At 49.9% G+C, this 18894-nt stretch overlaps 6 protein-coding genes across 6 annotated transcripts; 2 read left to right on the top strand and 4 right to left on the bottom strand.

Moving 5' to 3' along the window:
* Positions 1-357: 357 nt before the first annotated feature.
* Positions 358-3880, bottom strand: N7498_006529 (uncharacterized protein; the record flags this gene model as incomplete). The annotated part of the gene is made up of 2 exons (XM_058453591.1): positions 358-1960; positions 2151-3880. The coding sequence occupies 2 exons, from the start codon at positions 3878-3880 to the stop codon at positions 358-360; spliced, it is 3333 nt and encodes a 1110-aa protein (XP_058307782.1).
* A 433-nt stretch (positions 3881-4313) lies between these two features.
* Positions 4314-6415, bottom strand: N7498_006528 (MICOS complex subunit MIC60; the record flags this gene model as incomplete). The annotated part of the gene is made up of 4 exons (XM_058453590.1): positions 4314-4358; positions 4414-6062; positions 6133-6241; positions 6302-6415. The coding sequence occupies 4 exons, from the start codon at positions 6413-6415 to the stop codon at positions 4314-4316; spliced, it is 1917 nt and encodes a 638-aa protein (XP_058307781.1).
* A 598-nt stretch (positions 6416-7013) lies between these two features.
* N7498_006527 (arylsulfatase) lies at positions 7014-9043 on the bottom strand (the record flags this gene model as incomplete). Its single annotated transcript, XM_058453589.1, has 3 exons — positions 7014-7716; positions 7787-8735; positions 8914-9043. The coding sequence occupies 3 exons, from the start codon at positions 9041-9043 to the stop codon at positions 7014-7016; spliced, it is 1782 nt and encodes a 593-aa protein (XP_058307780.1).
* Positions 9044-9601: 558 nt separating this feature from the next.
* Positions 9602-11556, top strand: N7498_006526 (sugar transporter; the record flags this gene model as incomplete). Its single annotated transcript, XM_058453588.1, has 7 exons — positions 9602-9713; positions 9763-9915; positions 9973-10297; positions 10404-10473; positions 10526-11139; positions 11194-11268; positions 11319-11556. The coding sequence occupies 7 exons, from the start codon at positions 9602-9604 to the stop codon at positions 11554-11556; spliced, it is 1587 nt and encodes a 528-aa protein (XP_058307779.1).
* A 2714-nt stretch (positions 11557-14270) lies between these two features.
* Positions 14271-16497, top strand: N7498_006525 (arylsulfatase; the record flags this gene model as incomplete). Its single annotated transcript, XM_058453587.1, has 7 exons — positions 14271-14434; positions 14527-14678; positions 14737-14941; positions 15001-15460; positions 15520-15984; positions 16043-16342; positions 16402-16497. 7 exons carry the CDS (start codon positions 14271-14273, stop codon positions 16495-16497), a joined length of 1842 nt encoding a protein of 613 aa, XP_058307778.1.
* Positions 16498-16548: 51 nt separating this feature from the next.
* N7498_006524 (fungal specific transcription factor domain-containing protein) lies at positions 16549-18847 on the bottom strand (the record flags this gene model as incomplete). The annotated part of the gene is made up of 6 exons (XM_058453586.1): positions 16549-16951; positions 17013-17077; positions 17136-18429; positions 18592-18690; positions 18743-18768; positions 18818-18847. The coding sequence occupies 6 exons, from the start codon at positions 18845-18847 to the stop codon at positions 16549-16551; spliced, it is 1917 nt and encodes a 638-aa protein (XP_058307777.1).
* Positions 18848-18894: the final 47 nt, after the last annotated feature.

The raw sequence follows: 18894 nt of genomic DNA, 5'->3' as shown, positions 1-18894 counted from the left end.
TTAGCATGTTTTTAGGTTAAGCCTCTAGAGCCTTAAATACATAACTCGAAAGATTATATCCTCACTTCCCATATTACCCTGGGTACCTCCTATCCTGAAAGTAGAATTCTTCCACAAAAAGATTCAATCAATCTGATGAATTCGCTAGGAGAGTTGACCACTATCAGCTCGGGGAGGGTGTTGGAGGTGGAAAGGGAGCCGGTTTTGGCACCAAATTAATACACGAATGGATCGATCCAAAAAGAAAAGAGCCCGGAGTTCGAGCTGAAGGGTATATGCACGCTAAAAATGGCAAAGCCCTCATCAAACGAAGGAAAACACAATGAGAAATGCGAGGATTATATCATGTACAAGGTGTTAGAGCCAAAGAACCCATCGCGCGCCAGAGACAGTACTGCGGAGAATACCACGCACGAGCTTGAACGCCATTACAATCAGCCAAACCCACCAGAGCATACCGACAAGGGCCCATTCGAGGATGACAAAGCCTGTGCGTCGCACCCAGCGGAGTCGACGGCGCCGCTTGCGTACGCCTTTGTCGAGAGCATCACCGAGGGACTTGACTGCAAGTGTACTGGTGGTGTTGAGCTGAACGCACAGGTCCTCAGCCTGGTCGGCTGTGGCCCGCACGCGGGGAGCGAGGGATTGGTCGAGGAGAGTCTCCAAGTCTTTCAGCTGGGTGCGAAGGGGTGATGAGGTGGTTGTGGTAAAGTGGTGCATGGCTTGCTGGAATGAGTATTGGGTCGTCTCAAATCGTCGGAGAAGATTTTGGGCTGCGACATCGAACTCGTTGAGCCGGGGGACGCGAGTGATGGATGTACTGGGACCCATGGATTTTTGGAGCCATTGCGGAGGTGGATCGCGTACACTCTCGGCTCTGCGAGTGATCTCTCGGGCTTTGATACCGGATGAAAGGAGCAGGATTCTGGTCCTCTCGATTTCTGTCTTACTCGGGACGCCTGAGTCGTTCAATGCTTGGAGACTGCGACCTGAGATACTCCATGCGCGACTCGCTCCTAATAGAGCGGTTCCGTTGTTGGCAGATCGTTGAGGAGATGCCCGGACCTTTGCAAGTCCAGTAACAGGGGGGCGGGTAAGACTGAAAGGTACTGAGGGATCCTTGATTGCATGCGGCTTCGTGCGGCCCCGATTCGACTGCAGTGTAGGGCCGAAATCGAATGTTCTGCTCCGAGACAAACCCGTTCTCTTTGGATCCTCGCCCTGTCTGCGGGATGCAGGTACACGTTCACGGGGGCTACCAAAGTCAACTGCATCCGTTGACCCGCTACGCTCATCCTGCCGCAATGGTGAAGTGAAACTTGGCAGAGAGCCTTTGAAGCCTTTGGATGGTGTACCTTTGTCGGGGTCTCGACGAGCAAGGCGCCCAGGATCTTCCAGGGTCGGTGGGCGTCGAAGAAGGCCTTTGGGCCCTGATCGCTTGTCCGTTCTCTTTTCCTCCTCGTCAGAATCGCTCTCATCCGAGGCGAGAGTGGTTGCAGACGACGACTTCCGGGAATCAGGAGGTGCATCTTTCTTCAAAATCAGATCTCCAACCTTGGATACTTCATTTCCCACAATTTCAGCTATCCGTCCGGGCCCCTTGAAGATCCCTCGGAGCTTGGACTCGGCGGTATGCTGGCCCTTTCGTCCCCTAGAACTATCCATCCTGTCGTCTTCGACCGTACTTTGATCGTCGCCATAAGACGAAGACACAACGTCTGGAAGCGGACTTGGTTCAAGCTTTGAAGACCTCGAGACCGGCTCGGCACGCTCAGGTGGAGACTTTAAGCTTTGACGAGGCAAGGGTTCCGTTTCAGGGATCGCGTCTTCCTTCTCCTTAAACTCCCGATCCCCCTGCTTGCTCTTACTTCGCTCGTGGCGAGAGGCAATCTTGTGACGAAGACCCTTCCTGGCTGGTGAAGGGGACCGGCTTGATGGTGGAGACAGATTGACTGCAATGCTGGGGGAAATAGCCAGCACGAGCTGGGGAGTTGGGAGCAGTACTATCTCTTTCCTCCAAGGACATTCTTGGGCTATATCGGTCTTCAAGACTTCCAGCCGATGAGAAAGAGCCTTTCTTCTTTGTATGGATTGCATTCGTACTGGCTGACGGAAGTTGGGAGGGATGTGAGTTGCCTGGATCCGCGGACCTTCGACGCCCGGCACTGGAATCGCTTGAAGCACTGCCCGAGCGCATTCTGACCTTGTCCCATCGAGAGTCCTTCCGCGAGCTAGATTCGCTTCGGCCGCGCACACTTTGGGAATGATTCCGGAATCTGTGCGTATGTCGTCCACGACCAACGGTCTTAAACTCAGGTCCCAGCGGAGGACGGGAACTTGACATAGAAGTACGGGAGGAACGTTCCCCCTCATCTTCCATTTCAACAGTCAAGTGTTGATTTGGATGGGCGGCTGTTTCTGATTTCGTGTACGTCAGAGCTAGCTCCTCTGGGTCTGGATAGAGCGTATTGCCGATGTTGTCGACGATTTTCGCCTTGTTGGTACCATATTCGAGCCAGGCAGCATCAGCTAGGAGCTCTGCAGGTGAGAACTTCCAGTCAAGACGGGGCCGGGGCGTCTTGGCGCTATTTGTGCGGCTGGCACGTTTCAAGCTCGAGGGGGGCGATGTAGTCAACATGTCCGTGTCGTTTGGATCGCCCTGAGACTGAGGGCGTTGCCCCTGCTGGAAGGACGGAAGCTTGAGAGACTGCGTCTGGTCATGGGTCTTGTGGTAGTATTTTTCCTCAATAGATGTAACCCAATCGTGGACTTTTTCAACATCATGCCAGCCGTCTGTCTCAAGGTCAATGGGACACTTCTCCCGATATCTAACTCGTCTGTTACGAATCATTTGAAGCGGGTTATATGCCCGGCTAGTCGGTGAGTTGGCAGCTGCAGGATGCGTAGAGTTGGGGTCATCTTGGGTTGGGGGGCTTCGAAGCGGAGGCAGTAAAGGAAGCAGCCGTAGGTATTCATGAAACAGATCAAAATGACGACGAGCTCGATCCGCACGAGCGAATGTGTTGCTAGAAAAGTCATATGCCCGGTTGTTATCAACCGCAGTGGCTGGTAGAAAGTCTACCACAGGAGATTGCCCGCCCTGCTGCGTCGATGGTGAGATATGACCGCCCTGTATCTGGCTGTAATTGCGAAAATGGTGAGCAAAGTTTCCCTGCGGTGATAATGCATGCAGATCCGCAGGTCCTGCAGTAGGTTGAGAGACAGATATCGGTCTCCGAATGTTGGGCCCTGGAGGAAGCCCAGAGGCAGTTCTTCGTCGTGATTCATTCAGATTCATAGCCAGGTTGACAATCTGAATAGAGTCCCTGTCAAGGCCAGGCATCTCCATGCTATGTCCTCCAGTGTCAGCTCCCGATGAAGCTCTCGATGTATGGACTTCCGGGGGAGGAGTTGGGGTTTGGTGTGTAGCTGCTGAGCCCGGAGCCGAAGCGGCTGAAGCTGAAGCTGAAGCACTATTCTTGTGACGACTCCATGGAAAGCGCGATCGTTTCTTGAGCACAACGATATCAGCCTCCGGAGCACTTCGTTTCTCCGCAGGTGATTCCGACGGGAGATGGTGATGTGAGCTAATTCGAGAGCTCTTCGAGCGCGGTAGGGAGTCAAGTAGGAAGCCACCGGAGCTTTGGGTTCTGCGCTGGCCTGTAGTGCTCGTCTCATCCTCCCGAGAACTGCTGCCCAGTGTACTGCCCTCTAGCTCCCCGCTTGCGCGACCGCTGCTAGCTGGCACAGTGCCCACTGCCCGTCGGGATGAATCAACATCGTATCGGTGTGGAGGAGACCGGCGGCCTGACGATCCGTCTCGGTGTTCGCCTGTCGAGGGCATTGAATCCCGTGCGCTAGAGGGGTGTCGTTGCGACATCTAAGCCGAAGGAGAGGTGAGGTAGCTAGATCGCCGCTCCCGTCAGAGAGGCAACGGACATCGCTTGCCAGGAAAGCGTCAGCATTAGTGCGACGTGAAGGAGGGGCGAGTCGCAGGATTGTAGGCGTCGAATAAGGGTGTACGGGATCTGCACGACGTTGGCCGACCTACAGCATCGGACATTGCGCGTCACGCTGCGGAGTGCTGAGTAAGCCCGTTGTACGATTTCAAGGACCGCAAAGAAGTTGTATATGGATGTTCGGTTTCGGAACCAATATTGATGACTGTGTCTCTACAATTATTTTCAAAGATGGGCACATAGGAAACGTTCTAGCATTTGGGTCTAACGCAAAAGTACAACTAGAGGTACACTTCCTGTAGGCAAGACGAAGATATACAGGATTGAATGAATTCAGCATCGCTCAATATATGCTTACTCCACCCGCAAGCACTGGAGGCGGGCCTCGGTCTCAATGACCTAGACGGAAAACAGATTAGCAATGAAACATAGACATAGATAGGGTTCAACTCACCTCGAGAGCCTGCTTGACTTCAAGAACCCTGCGTACATCGACCATCCAATCCTTGCTCAGGATCTTGGCCCAGCCCTGGAGGCCGTTCATCTCACGGGCAGCGGCATCCACGTTGCCCTCCTCCAGCAAGTTCTCGGTGCGAATGAGAATGCTCTCAACATCGTCACCGTCAGCCAGGCCATCCTTCTTGAACATGACCTTGCTCAGGACCAAGCTGGCCGCGTGGCTGGCGATACCAGCATCCTCGGGCAGCAGACTGGCCTTGCGAACCTCGCTAGCGACCCGACGGAAACGGTCCATGATCATAGACGTGGAGGGAATACCGCGCTGGTAGGCAGTGGGGTTGATAGAGGCAATAGCGGCATCGACCACTGGGTCGTCAGCAGCCAGCTCTTTGACAGCGACCAGTTCACGAACGAACGGGCGGGGGACCTCGGCGCGCTCGAGAGTAGAGCGGACGGCGTCCACGGCAACCTGGAGCTGCTGAGTCTTCAGGTTGGTATCGATAACGCTGCTCCAGCCTGTAGTCAGCTTCTCAAGCTCAGTGATGTTCGCAGTGAGCTCATTCAGCTTGCTGAGACGGCCTTCGCGCTCGCGCTCGACCAGGTCCTTGACCTCGTGGACGTATTTGCGGTTAAGCTCGATAGCCTGTTCCACAAGCTCGTTCTTCAAGCGCTGCTCGGCGAGTTCCTGAGCACGGAGAAGCTCAGTCTTGATCTTATCCTGGTAAGCCAGAGCAAGCTTCTCACGCTCGGCCTCAAACTCCTCGCGGAACTGAGCAACTTCAGCATTGCGCATCTCCTCGAAACGGCGGATCAATTCTCGAGCTGACTCGTCAAAAGTGTTGTGGGCCTTGTTGATTTCTTCCTGCGCGGCCTTGGAGGCCTCGGTCCGGATGGCAGAGATCTTGTCACCAATCTTCTGCAGCTCTTCCTTGGCCTTGGAGACCGGCAAAGAGTACTTGGCGGCATTCTCATCGGTGCTGATGACGGAGACGATGCTATTAAAAGTCTTGACCAGCTCCTGCACCACTGTATCATCACCCTCCTGAACCTTCAGCAGCTCAATGTTGCTAACAGAAACAGCGGGTTGGCGGGGCTCATCGAGAGAGACAGTCTTCTCCTCTTTGGCGGCGGGCTTGGCCTCCTTGGGGGCAGGCTTGGTCTCCTTCTGGCCCGTTGTCTTGCTGGCCTTGTCTTCCTTGGCCTTCAGGACGGCCGCCTTCAGTTCCTCGGACGAGGCACTCTCGGTCTTGGTTTGGCCCGCATGAGCCCGAGCGCTCATGTGAGGACCACTCTTGGAGACGTCGCTTCCTGATTCTTCGTCCGAGACCTTCCATGACAGACCGCTCTTGCTAGAGATTGTCACTGATTTGCCCTCGTCTCGAGGGGCAGCAGTAATGCGGTTTTGGTGTCGCGAGGCGTTGGGAAACCGGCGGTAAAAGTCACGCTCCTCGAAGTAGAGAACACACTCCTCGCCATAGGGGATATACTCGGTGAAGAAGTCGTGGAAGTTGTCGGACTTGAGGGCCAGGAAGATGCTACCGCCGTACGCGAAACCGGAGGTAAGAATCAGGTACAGGAGGAATCGGCGGAATCGGCCGGTCTTGCGAGGTGCAGCCGCGGGAGCTGTATGGGAAGCCTTGGGTTCTGAAAGAATATTTGATTAGTTGACGATCCCAAAACTTGGATGTCGATATAAGAGGCCGGCGGTACGTACCTTGCTCGGTGAGCTTGGGGATAGTCTCCGGGGGGACGCTCGATTCGGAAGAAGGGGTAACGGGCGTCGGGCCACCAGAGGTAGGAGGCTTTGAATCGGCGAAGAATCGCTGCGCAGGATTGAATGTTAGCTAGGAGTGGACGGGCACATGAGCAATGGTTCGTCGTACCTGACCCGAGAGCCGGCTGCTAGCGCCGGCCTTGGACAACCATTGCGAAGGGATCCGTTGGCGAACGGGGACCAACAGCAGTTGCCGGCCCGGAGCAATTGAGGAGCGCAGCATGACGAGCCGCACAATCGCCAGAGAGCGGGGAGAGTTGGCAAATGTGGATGGGTAGAGAAACGGGAAGTCGAGCAAGTCGCGATCCGCTCCGATAATCCTGCGGGCGGTCAGCCCGGTGTCGCTCGACTCCCGTCTCTGGCCTGCGTCACTGTGCACAATTGATGGATGCTAGGAAGTCCAAATAATTGTATATTCCCAATACGTACGTATGCCTGTCAAGTCCCAATACTTTCGGTGGGAAGCTCAGAAACGACTTTTATTGTTCTTGCACACGAGTCCCACAAGGTATGTACTGTACAAATATATTTGCCACCAAGCAGAACAAGCAAATTAATGTAAGGTTAGTATATTTTCATTAATATAGACGACGGTTAGGAAGCTGATGTAAATCGGAAATTCAGGGAAGGTGACCTAAAATCTCTTCATTACATTTAGACCAGCTTGAATCTGCTACCAAATACTCGAGGCCGAGCTCGACGACGCCGTCGCTTGCTTAGGGGGTATCGAGGGTAACACATATGCATTATATATTCGGATCGGCTTTGTTCACTCATATTTGCTATCTAGTAGTATATGTCCTTGTAGCTGTCTTGGAATTCTACGCGATACGTGTACCCTCGTGGTCGAAGCGACGAGGAGCACGGAAAAAAGCCTCAGGGTCTTCTATGGCGCCCTTCTTCCAATATTCGTACTCAAGCCAGCCATCATTCGGCATCTGTTCCTCCGTCGCCGCGATATATTCCCCAAGCTCAGGGTTAAGCGGCACAACACCCACATCCAAAACGTATTGATCCCAAAGTTGCTTCAACTCTTTCAGCAAGTCGGGTCTATCTGAAGAGAGGTCATGAATCTCGCCGGGGTCATCGTCAAGATTGAACAGCTCCCATCGATCATATCCCTTGGGAGATGGCCCTGCTTTTGTTGAAGGCATGTAAATTGCCTTCCAATTTCCCTTGCGTATCGCTGCACGCCCATTCATCTCCCACCCTTCTACTGCACCGTTCTCGTGAATAGAGCTCGCATCTCCACGTAACCAAGGAATCATGCTTTTGCCACGCATACTGACCACCTCTCGACCCTTCCATGTGGGCGCCGGGTGTTTGATCCCTGCCATTTCGAGTATGGATGGGGCCAAATCCATCACTGTTGCAAACTGGTGAGTGATTCCGTTAGGAGAGGACGGGTAATTAAATCCAGATGGGAATTTGGCCACAAGAGGTACTCTGATTCCTCCCTGAGTGACAAAGCTCTTGTATAGACGGGACGGAGCAGTAGAAGCTTGTGCCCACCGCGGTCCGTACCTAAGAAGTTATAAACAAAGGTTCTCAAGACAGGATGCAACGAGGATATTTGCTCATGGTCATCACCTACCAAATGAAAGAATTGTAGTTACCCAAATTTTCCAAACTGTTGTCATAGTATCGTTGAAGATAGCGCATAGGTCCGCCCTGGAATGCCGGATTCGCCTCATGTGCACCTCCTTCGGCTCCGTTATCCGACAGAAACACGACAAAAGTGTTGTCTAGCTCCCCAATGCTTTCGAGATGATCGCAAACTCGGCCTACATTATGGTCAATGCACTCGACCATGCCAGCATAAACTTCCATGGCACGGGCCGACCTCGCTTGATGCTCTGGTGAGAGTTGATCCCATTCTGGAACTTCCGGGGCATCGACTGGGTGTGGCTCAACATACTTCTCAACAAGTCCCATTTCCTTCAACTTTGCCAATCGACGGAGTCGCAGAGCATCTGGACCATCATCGTACACGCCACGGTAATGCTGGATGAATTCCTGAGGGGCTTGCAATGGCCAGTGCGGAGCAGAGAAGGGAAAGTATGCAAAAAAGGGGCGGTCGGTTTCTGCCTCATCATTTTCCTCCTTCCAATCCTTAAGGTACCGTAGCAAGATATCGGTATAGCTATTTGAAGAATACCAGTCTGGAGGGAGTTGGGACTCAGGAACGTATTCTCCGTCTTCCATGTGGAGAGAATATGTAAGACTGAATGGCTTCGGAGCCTCATTCTCTTCGAACTGAGGCTCCCAACCAAAATGATTGGATGCACCTGGCAGAAGAGCGAAAGATCTTTCAAAGCCTCGAGCACAAGGGGACTTGTCTTTCCGCAAGCCAAGATGCCACTTGCCGGAACACAAAGTCAAGTAGCCAGCATCTTGGAGAATTTCAGGCAAGGGTACGACCTTTTCATTTAAGTAGCCCTCGTACCCGGGCTTACCTCTGGCTGGTGCTTGGCTCTCTTTGATACCCTTGGGGTTCTCTCCCGCAGGCATGGCTAGCCATTCAACCAGTGAACCCAAGCCGGCTATGTGATTGTCTGTTCCAGTCAGGATCTGCGAAGGACAAAATGAGTATATGAATGTTCAAGTTTGTGACATCAGAAGATACCATTGAGCGAGATGGGCTGCATAAAGCAGTCGCATGAAAGTCTGTATCAGGTTAACAACTTGAGCTTGAGACATATGTGAGTAGATTCGGCTGACCTGTGAACCGCAAGCCATTTTGCGCAAGCTTGTCGATGTTGGGCGTTTTGATTTCGCTTCCAAAGCAGCCGACATCAGAAAAGCCCAAGTCATCTGCAAGGATGATGAGGAAATTGGGTCGTTTCGTCATGTCTCTAAGCGAAGAGCTATATTATATTGAGTTTGAAGAGACCGACAGCTTTCGCAACGCAGCTCATTTGCATATTAACAATGAAAAAAAAATGATGTTTTATCATACCCCCTGGCGGTAATCGGCTGGTGGTGATCCGCGAGCTCCGCGAGACACGACTGATAAAGTAGCCGATGCCCCCGCACTGTCCTCTCTCCGGCAGCGAGACGATACCCGGTCGGCTACAGCAACTCTAAAAGATTATTAGACGAGGTCGTTTCATGGAACCATCCTTGCGGTCGTGTTCAGAAACCCCACAATTATGTTCGTTCAGGACCGCTGGGATTGGCCCTCGCCAGCACCCCGCATTGTCTTGTACCCCAGAAGTTTGGTTCCCCGATTAATGATCTCTATTGTCGTTTGAGCTCGGAATTGCATGGAGGAGATATAAAGGCAGCTGGGCGTATACAAAATGCGTCGTACAACCGAAACACATCTCCATAGCAATTTGTCATATTTTCCTGAACACTTTACTGTTCTATCTTTTTATGCTCCTCGGCTGCACGTTGAGCCATAATAATGCCTCCCATGATCGACTGGGAGGCTCTCAAGCCCAGTAATTATACGAAATATTTTACGAGGAACCTCGCACTGGCATGTGGTCTGGTCGCGATATCAACGTTTAATTATGGTTTGTGACGTTTTGTTGATTAATCAAGAATAAAAAGCTGATTTTCAAGTGGTAGCCTTCGACCAGCAGGGCTTCAACTCAACCCAGGCCATGGATGCCTTCGACAGAGTCTTTGGGGTCTGTGAATCCGAGGGAAAATGCGCACTTGAGGCATATTACTTGTCACTATTGAATGGGTTGACTTACATCGGGTTCGCAGCGGGTGAGTGTATAAAATCTCTCCATGTGAATCATTTCCATTGACCAAAAAACCCCACAGGCGCTATAATCGGAAGTCTTATCAGTGCTCGTTATGGCCGTCGCATGACTATCTTTTGCATGTCCATTTGGGCCCTTTGCACTGCGACTATTTTGGTGACATCAGGCGTCAGCCATAACAAATGGCAGCTCCTTGCTGGTCGAATTCTCAATTATATTTATATCGGAATGGAGTTGAGCTCTGTCCCTGTTTACCAGTCCGAGGTTGTGCCTGGTCCGATCCGTGGCCTTGCCGTCGGTTCATACCAACTCTCTTTGGGGATTGGTGGCCTGATAGTAAACTCAATCTGTCGGGGAACAAGTGAAATCAAGGATAATCGCTCGTGGTACGTCTTGTCCCGAACACCTGTGACTTTTTCTAGATTGAATAATCTCCTTATGCCTTGCGTTGCAACCAATTCTCACCAATCGACTTTCACGTCTTTTCTACAGGATGATACCATACGGTCTATACTATATTATTCCATCTTTTGTTGCTAGCTGTATTTGGTTCATCCCAGAGGTATGGCATGTTATCATTGAAAAATTATTTTGTTGCTTACCAGTTCCACCAGTCTCCCCGATGGCTTCTTATGAAAGAGCGAGATGATGAAGCCTTGAAAGCACTCATCACGCTTCGTGGCCGAGGGAACGAGGTCTCACCAGAAGAAGAACTACAAATGATTCGACTGTCTTTGCAAGAGGAGCAAGATCAAGGAACATACAGTGATCTGTTCAAAGGCCACAATCGTCGCCGAACACTCGTTGTCCTGGGCGTGGCGTTTTTCTTCCAGGCCACCGGCAACTCATTCAGTGGCCATTATTCTGCGGTGTTCGTCAAATCATTAGGTACTATCAACCCTTGGGATGTCACCGTCGCCCAGACAGCACTCAATACAGTGACCGCTCTCGTGGGAATTCTCTTGGTCGATCGTATCGGTCGTCGAAAGCTCTGGTTTTTCGGTTCCGCATTTTTGTGCGTGTTCCTCATGGCTACTGGTGGCTTAGGGATTCATAAGCCGGTCACGTATACCGCCAGCCAGGGCATTGTGGCTACGATGTTGCTGTACCAGGCGACTTATGCGGCAACAATCGCCCCCTTATACTACACATTGATCACAGAAATGGCCGCCTCTCGTTTACGAGATAAAACCGTCCGCCTTGGAGCAATTGTCAACATTTTGACAATGTAAGCGTGCCAATTTTGTGAGAAGGGTGTGTCTTGCTAATCACATATGGGCAGTTTTGTTGTATCATTTACCATACCGTATCTTCTGGACGCTGGATATGCTGACTTGGGAAGCGAAGTTGGATTTATGTGAGTTTTGACTCAAATGCGGTCGACTTGCATTCACTAATGTCTTTTAGATACGGCTCAATGTCTTTCCTTGCCCTGATATTTGGCTATTTCTGTATTCCCGAACTGAAAGGCCAAAGTCTGGAGCAGGTCGAAAAGATATTTGAAACAGGTGTTCCCCTGCGCAAGATTGGTCAATTCCAATTGGATTCAAGTGAGATGCAACCTATTGGGGCAAAGCTGGGAACCCTCGATAGTGTTCCGGCAGAAGAGAACTCACAATCTGTTGACCCGCCTAAGGGGCACTAATCTCTACGTCGATGCTCACCACACCTACGTTATGGAGGCCAACGTTTTGAGAAATACCCATTTACCTGCAAAAATTCATCAAATTTTATATGAAACCAGTAGAAAAACGTGCGATAACAGAACTTCTCAATATCAGTTAAAAATATTATTTTGCGCCGTTAACTTTTTATTATCATTATTCATGTTTTTACTCACTGACCTTGAAAGTCCTTGGAGCGATGTTCTGAACTCGAGGTGTGGGTCATCACGACCATCGGTGCCGCAATCAGTAGAAGAGGATCAAAAACTTACATTCACGGAGAAAGTTACGAAACATGGTACCTCAGTTTGGACGGATGCTGGAAAGGAAATTGGGTACACGGAACTATCAACGGTCACAGGCTAGTCTTCGCTTCCGGGCTCCCACAATACCAAGCACATAAACTGTTCTTCCAGGTATACCGATAAGAATTGCATATCGCGCAAGGTCACATTACTACTACTTCTCTGAACGATATGTCTGAGCTGAGCTAAAGTCTCTCGTCGCACCTTTTGACTGAATAAGTTAGTATGATTTATGCCTCAATGAAAATGCCGTGCTTACTTTGAACAGTTCATCCAGTTCCTAGGGGCTTGATTAGTAAAAAAATGAAAAGATAGACTAGGGAAACAAACTTCAAGGGATCGATCCTGTATAGTTCAGCACGAGGGTAAATAACGAGGATACTTTAAAAGATCGACCAACCTTCGTTTCAGGCAAAACGAAATATACCAATATCGCGCATCCAAATGCAATTGAACCGAAAACCCATCCGATATTGGCACCTATGTCGTTAAGAATGTAAGGCACAGAAAATGACACAACGAAAGCAGATATCATGCTGCGTCTTAAGTTAGAAATACTGTATAAGCGACTCGGTAGAGTGATCTCACTTTAGTGCAATACCCAGAGACAAGGTTTTTGCTCGGAGGCGTGCTGATCCCACTTCCGCTGCGACTGCGAATGCCAAGGGGCCTCAGGTACTAAAAACGGAAGCATAACGGTTCAGCATCGAGTAAGTCAAAGACGCATGGATATAATGATGCTTACCCTGAATACATGAAGAAATATAGCATTACTCCAGCGACAAGTCCATTTGCACCAGATGTGCTTGGGTTCTTGCGAATACCGAGCCCTGCAACAACGAACAAGAAGACCGTTTGACCTAAACCGCCCCATATCAACACAGGTCTCCGGCCGACGAAATCACTAAGAATCATTCCAAGTAAGCAGCCTCCCCAGCCAATTGTTGCTGAGCCAATGTTGTAGGTGAATGCCTGATCTGATAGACCCACGGAATCGTAGAATTGAGGCGAGTCTGAAACGATAATTAGATCCGATCTATTTTCGTTTTCTCAACCAAGAAGCAACCTACATCCTGAAACAAAGCCTTGACCAAGAAATTGTTGCAAGAAAAGAAGTGAACATGCCAGAGAAGTTCGACGTAAATTGTTGTTTCTCTAAATGGTGAGGCGTTAGCGGTTCAGTATTCGATGGGTTGTTGGATTAGAGCGTGTACAAATAAGTCCATCCAGCTGGTTTGTTCCAAGTCTGCTTGAATGGCCTCGCGAATTGTGCTTGCTTCACTTCTCGTGAGTCCAGCATCAACATCTGCTCTTGGTCGAATCCTATTGAGAACTTCGATTGCTTCTTCATTCCAATCTTTGCTCATAAGCCACCGAGGCGAGTCCGCTATATCTGATCACTTTTTGTCTATACAGAAGGGAACAGGGAATATTATCATGGCTTACGGATAAAGAAGTTCCCTAAGAATACCAATAGAGGAATAACTGCCTGGAATGCAACGGGAACAATCCATCTCGGGGGAGTTTCAGCAAACGTCCTAAAAAGGCAGCGGATAGAACTTACGCTGATTCATTCTCCGAGGTTGAATAGCCACGGTTTATACCTGAAGCGAGAATCTGGCCGATCAGGTTGAATAGTTGGAGAGAGCCAGCAATTGTGCCTCGCATAGCTGGGGGAGAAATCTCAGACTGGTAGCCGCTAGGTTACAGCTCAGTATCAAGTTCTGCGTCAAATGTCATTGCAGAAAGTGAAAATACGTTGAAGTCACTTCTGCAATTCCCACACTACAAAGTAATTAATACGCTCTCTCGGTCTTTCAACTTGCAATGAGAGTAACACACCTGAAATATATGACAATCCGTCCCACTATGAACTACGCTATATTATGCGCAGTCGATTCCAAAATGACTCCAACCCAAGCAAGGACAACGAGAATCCAAATAGCCCATCGATGGCCGAGGCGCTCAAAAACCGGTGGTGCAATCTAAAATAAATTTAGTTCCTCGCGCATCCAAATTTGTCTATCAAGCGACGGACATGTATTTTGAGACATAGTTCCCCCCATATCCCTGTTGAATTTAAATCTAAAAGCCACTAAGGCTGTGACCGGTGATAGTCGTCAGATCACGCCAGATCACGCAAAATCCGGGGTTGCGGAGCTCGCCACCCACCAGCCCATCTCGCGGAGCTCGCGGACGGGTCAGTCCCGCGCGCTCATCGCTCGACTACCCAAGCACGGGCTAACATTTAAGTCTTAGTCGAATTGACCTCGAGTAATGTCTTCTATCAAGAGATTCTGCCAAATCTTTCACCCTGCAGATCAATTTCGCTCCGGGTCCCGTCACTTTTCTTGCTTTTCATACTCCTTTCAACTGGCCAAAAGTTCAAGATGGGCAGCAGCCAGAAACGACCGAACTTTCTTGTCATTGTGGCTGATGACATGGGATTCTCGGATGTCGGCTGTTTTGGAGGAGAGATCAAAACGCCCAACATTGACAAGCTCGGGCATGAAGGTGTCCGATACACCGGGTTTCATTCGGCTGCAGCATGCTCGTGAGTACTTTCTCCCGCTGAAATTAGCATTGCGTAGATATTTTGTACTTCCCGTCTCAAATGAAAAGCTAAATCTAAAAATGCTCTCTCAGACCTACTCGAGCTATGATCATGACGGGTACAGACCACCATATCGCAGGCTTGGGAAACCTAATCGAGTTTACCAACTATACTGGCTGGTCTCGGTTCGAAGGCGAGCCTGTCACAGAGAATGGGAACTTTTACGATGCAAAACCGCAACGAGGTCCGTAGTACTTTTCAAGTTACCCCAAAGACCCAAACTGATCAGACCATTGTTCTAGGCATTCCTGGCTACGAGGGTTACCTGAATGAGCGCGTGGTAACAATTCCCGAAATTCTCCGCGATGGAGGCTATCACACCATGATGGCAGGCAAGTGGCATCTAGGCCTCAAGCAAGAACGTGCACCCCACTCACGAGGATTCAATCGTTCCTTTGCGATGCTTCCTGGAAGCTCCAATCATTTTAACTATAGACCAGAGGGAGAGTAAGTGATTGCACTTTGTCGATTTCAAGCGGACAAGATTTCTGACAAGCTTAATTTAGAGTCAAAAATGGCACTCCTCAGTTTTTGGACACGAGTCTAATCTGTCTCCACAATGAAGACGGCAAATACGTCGACCTTGATGACCTCCCAAAGGACTTTTACTCTTCCAATGCTTACGGTGACAAAATTGTCGAATACATGAGTGAATGGTATCAGAAAAAGTCGGAAGGAAAGGATACTTCTGACGATCCCTTCTTCGCCTATCTCGCATTTTCAGCTCCACACTGGCCATTGCAGGCTCCAAAGGAACACATCGAAAACTATCGTGGTGTCTATAATAAGGGCCCAGAGGTTCTCAGGCAGAGACGACTGGCCAACCTCATCAAGCTTGACATGATCGACAAGGACACAGAAGCTCACCCTGTGGTTGACGATCGCGTCGAAGGGTGGGATGAATTCACTGAGTACGAGAAAGAGATGTCTTGTCGGTCGATGGAGGCCTACGCAGGCATGGTAGAGGTATATTCCTCCGTCTTCAAAATCTTCGAGGCACAGCTGCTAATATGAATTGTTCCAAGTGCATGGACAAAAACGTGGGCAAGGTTCTCGACTACCTGAAATCTATTGATGAACTGGATAACACGTTCATCATGTTTATGAGTGACAATGGTGCAGAGGGCGCTGCCTACGAAGCTTACCCACTTGTCAAAGGCCCTTTACTACAGCACATTCGAAAGTACTATGACAACAGCTTCGACAACATCGGAGCGGCCAACTCCTTTGTATGGTACGGGCCGCGCTGGGCACAGGCTGCAACCGCGCCTTCTCGCTTATATAAACTCTATACAAGCGAGGGAGGCGTGAGAGTTCCTTGTATTGCACGATACCCTGGCTATACCGCCGCCATCAAGCACGATTTTGCCACCGTCATGGACGTGGGTCCCACGATCTTAGAAATGGCTGGTTTGAAACATCCGGCGCCTACATACCAGGGACGCGAGGTCGCAGAAATGAGGGGAAAGACCATGCACTCCTGGCTAAAGGTAATAAAATTGCGAGAAATGATACCGTTGAATTGGAAGCTAAATATTGAATGTGAAGGGGGAAACCGATTCCGTGCACCCTAAAGACTTCGTCCAGGGATGGGAGCTGTGCGGGAGGGCTGCTATTCGCGTTGCAGACTGGAAGGCCCTGTTTATCCCTGCACCAAAGGGACCACATCGCTGGCAACTATACAATCTGGAGAAGGATCCGGGTGAAATCTATGATTTGAGCGATGAGTATCCACATAAACTCACGGAGTTGCTAAAGCACTGGGACCAATACGTGGAAGAATGCGGCGTTGTACCCCTGCATCCAGAATTAGGGGCTTATCTTGAAGCCACTGAAGAGCAAATGGAGGTAGGACCATCCCAAACTTACTGTCATTGATTCGAGTTCATTGCTTACTGTGCACTTAGGAAAACGCTTGGATCGAGTATGAATACTGGAAACCCGGAGGATTGGTAGAGCGGGAGAAGTTCTTTAGAACGCCCAAGAAGTTTTGTACAAAGTAATGGTTTGAAACCCCGGCTTATAAACTATATGTAAATTTTAAAAACACTGTTTCAATCAAAGTTATTGTAGTCCAAATCCCAGTCCAGGCTTTGGTTGATCCATCCCAGCTGGACCGGGCTCATCGAGAAATTGAGTGTCCCGTCGCCCCAGCCATTTCCCATTTCCACTGAGCTAGGTTGAAACATCTCGAAGGGAGGAAATATTGAGGGCGGTGGAGTGGGGTTCTGGTTGGCTTGAATCGTAGCTGCATCCACGCGACGCCTAGTTTGATCACGCCCAATATAGTGAAACACGTCGCTGTCTTCATCGGCGGGACTGCAGGCAGTCGGGGCAAGTTCATCACCTCGACAGGCCATGTCATTTTGAATTCTTCCAAATGTCCCAAATGTGCGAAGTGAAGGTGATGCTGCCTTGCCGAGCATCCCGCCACTCCGATTTGAGGAGGTCGTACCACTATGACGGTTAAGATTGGCTGGATTAGTTGTGATTCAACGTGTAATACAAAGGGCCTTACCTAGACTCATCTTCCAGACCCATATGGTAGCCGTTGCGTTTTGCAAGAGTGCAAATTGAATGAAACTGGGTCCCGTAAGTTAGTTTTAGAATTCACAAAAGGAAGCTGTGAGCAGAAACATACCAACTCGGAAATAGGCTTTGAGCGCTCAGCAACCCGTCTAACGCACTGTATTGGTGCATCAAGAACTAAATCGACTTCTTCGTCGGTTAGTCCAAGGGCAAGGCTATCCTCCAACCGGCGCTCAATCGTGAGAATCCGAATTGCAAGAGATGCCGAGACTGCCACAACAGGGTCATGATCTATCCCCTGAAGTGTTGTACTCTCAGTGATGACTTTGCATATTGAAAACGCATGTCGCAGGCGATTTTGTCGACAATTGTCGATAAAGGGCTGAGGATACCGAAGAAACAGGCTTGGTGCATCGTCCATCTGAGATAACGCTGTAATGTAAGAACCTATCCTGTTCAAATCACACCAACAGCCACGAATTAGGCAGTGAAGGGTGATAAAATTGTAAAGCTGCGGGTGACGACGATACAAAACCTCATCCTTGAATTGAAGTTCTGTCGGAAGGGAAGCCTGCCAATCCTCCAGCTTCTGTTCGTGGCTCCAAAAAGGTGAGTTTGTATCCCAAGGGGCTTGCGGTGGTGTATGGCCACGGTTTCGGGGATGATATGGCAAGGTGTAATTCAAAATTTCCCGCCGAAGTACTGCAAATCTTATTAAAAACGCCGAGATGCCTGAGCGACTTCCAAAATGGGAAGTGTTATCATAGCTCTCCACGCCAGATTGATCCAGTCCGGTCATATCGGACTCCAAAGCTAACTGAAACGTTGTTTCGTCGCATGGGAGTCGAACCTCGATCGAGCTCAGGTTGAGTCTGCTCAGGGGACTGCGACCGGTCTCGATCATCGATTCCATCACAAGACAGCTCCACATAAGCCGCCTCCGTGTCTCACGGACGGTGGTTGTAGTGCGCGTCTCGTCTGGGATTTCAAGGTTCAGTTGGAGCCCCTGCGCAATACGAATTGCCAATCCTGAAAGCACCCAGGCATTCATATGTGAGGCCCGATGCCACTCGTAGCGTTGAAGTAGTAGAAGCCCTTGGAGAGTGGTTGTCGAAGGCGGAGAGAAAATGTCCATCATGATGAGACTTCGACTCTTGTCTGCCCAAAGGTCCGCCCGGTTATCCTTGGGGTCGAGGAAGTGGAGGCCTGTCGCAATCACAATTAAGAGAAGATAATCCGGGATTGCGCCTCGATCCAGCTTTTGTTGGAATGTCGGTCTGTGGATGAAAGTGTAGAAGTAGAAGTTGTGAGGTCCATCAAAATAGACATTAAGTAGCTTTTTCAATTCAGATCTATCAGGAAGATCGGCTTGAATCTGTGGGGCTTCTGCTTCATGCCTCACAATGCTGCATTCTGCATCATCAACTTGGCAAGGACTGCATGGTGCCGCTGAATGGCCAGATGTACACCTAATCTTTGCAAGCGTTAGAGCAGACTCTATCATAAAATACAAGATTGTAGAGGCAGAAAACCTTTTTTCGTCTGCATCGCCCACATGCATTATTCACTCGCGAACGTTGGAGAAGCTCTGATGCCGGGTACCAGAGACAATCGATATTGAGGCGCATGCAGTTACCACATATTCCTTGCCTTTCATCACAGCGTACCTGGAACAAAACACGTTAGATTTCATCATAGGAACAATCTAGCATGATTTACCTTGCGTCTTCTACAAGTAGCACATCCTGATCGACGATGAGAGAACCGTTTGCGAGCAGGCGCCCCATCACTCACCACGCTGCTGTCGTGTACATTTTCATCCATGATGGAAGCGCGTGAGATGAAAGATGGCCAGCCTCCGCACGTTCTCG

Source organism: Penicillium cinerascens (assembly GCF_028974065.1).
Source record: "Penicillium cinerascens strain IBT 15544 chromosome Unknown contig_6_segment0_segment0, whole genome shotgun sequence".
NCBI classification, from domain to species: domain Eukaryota; kingdom Fungi; phylum Ascomycota; class Eurotiomycetes; order Eurotiales; family Aspergillaceae; genus Penicillium; species Penicillium cinerascens.
The sequence above is the reverse complement of the archived record's forward strand: the minus strand, read 5'-3'. Positions and strand labels throughout refer to the sequence as shown.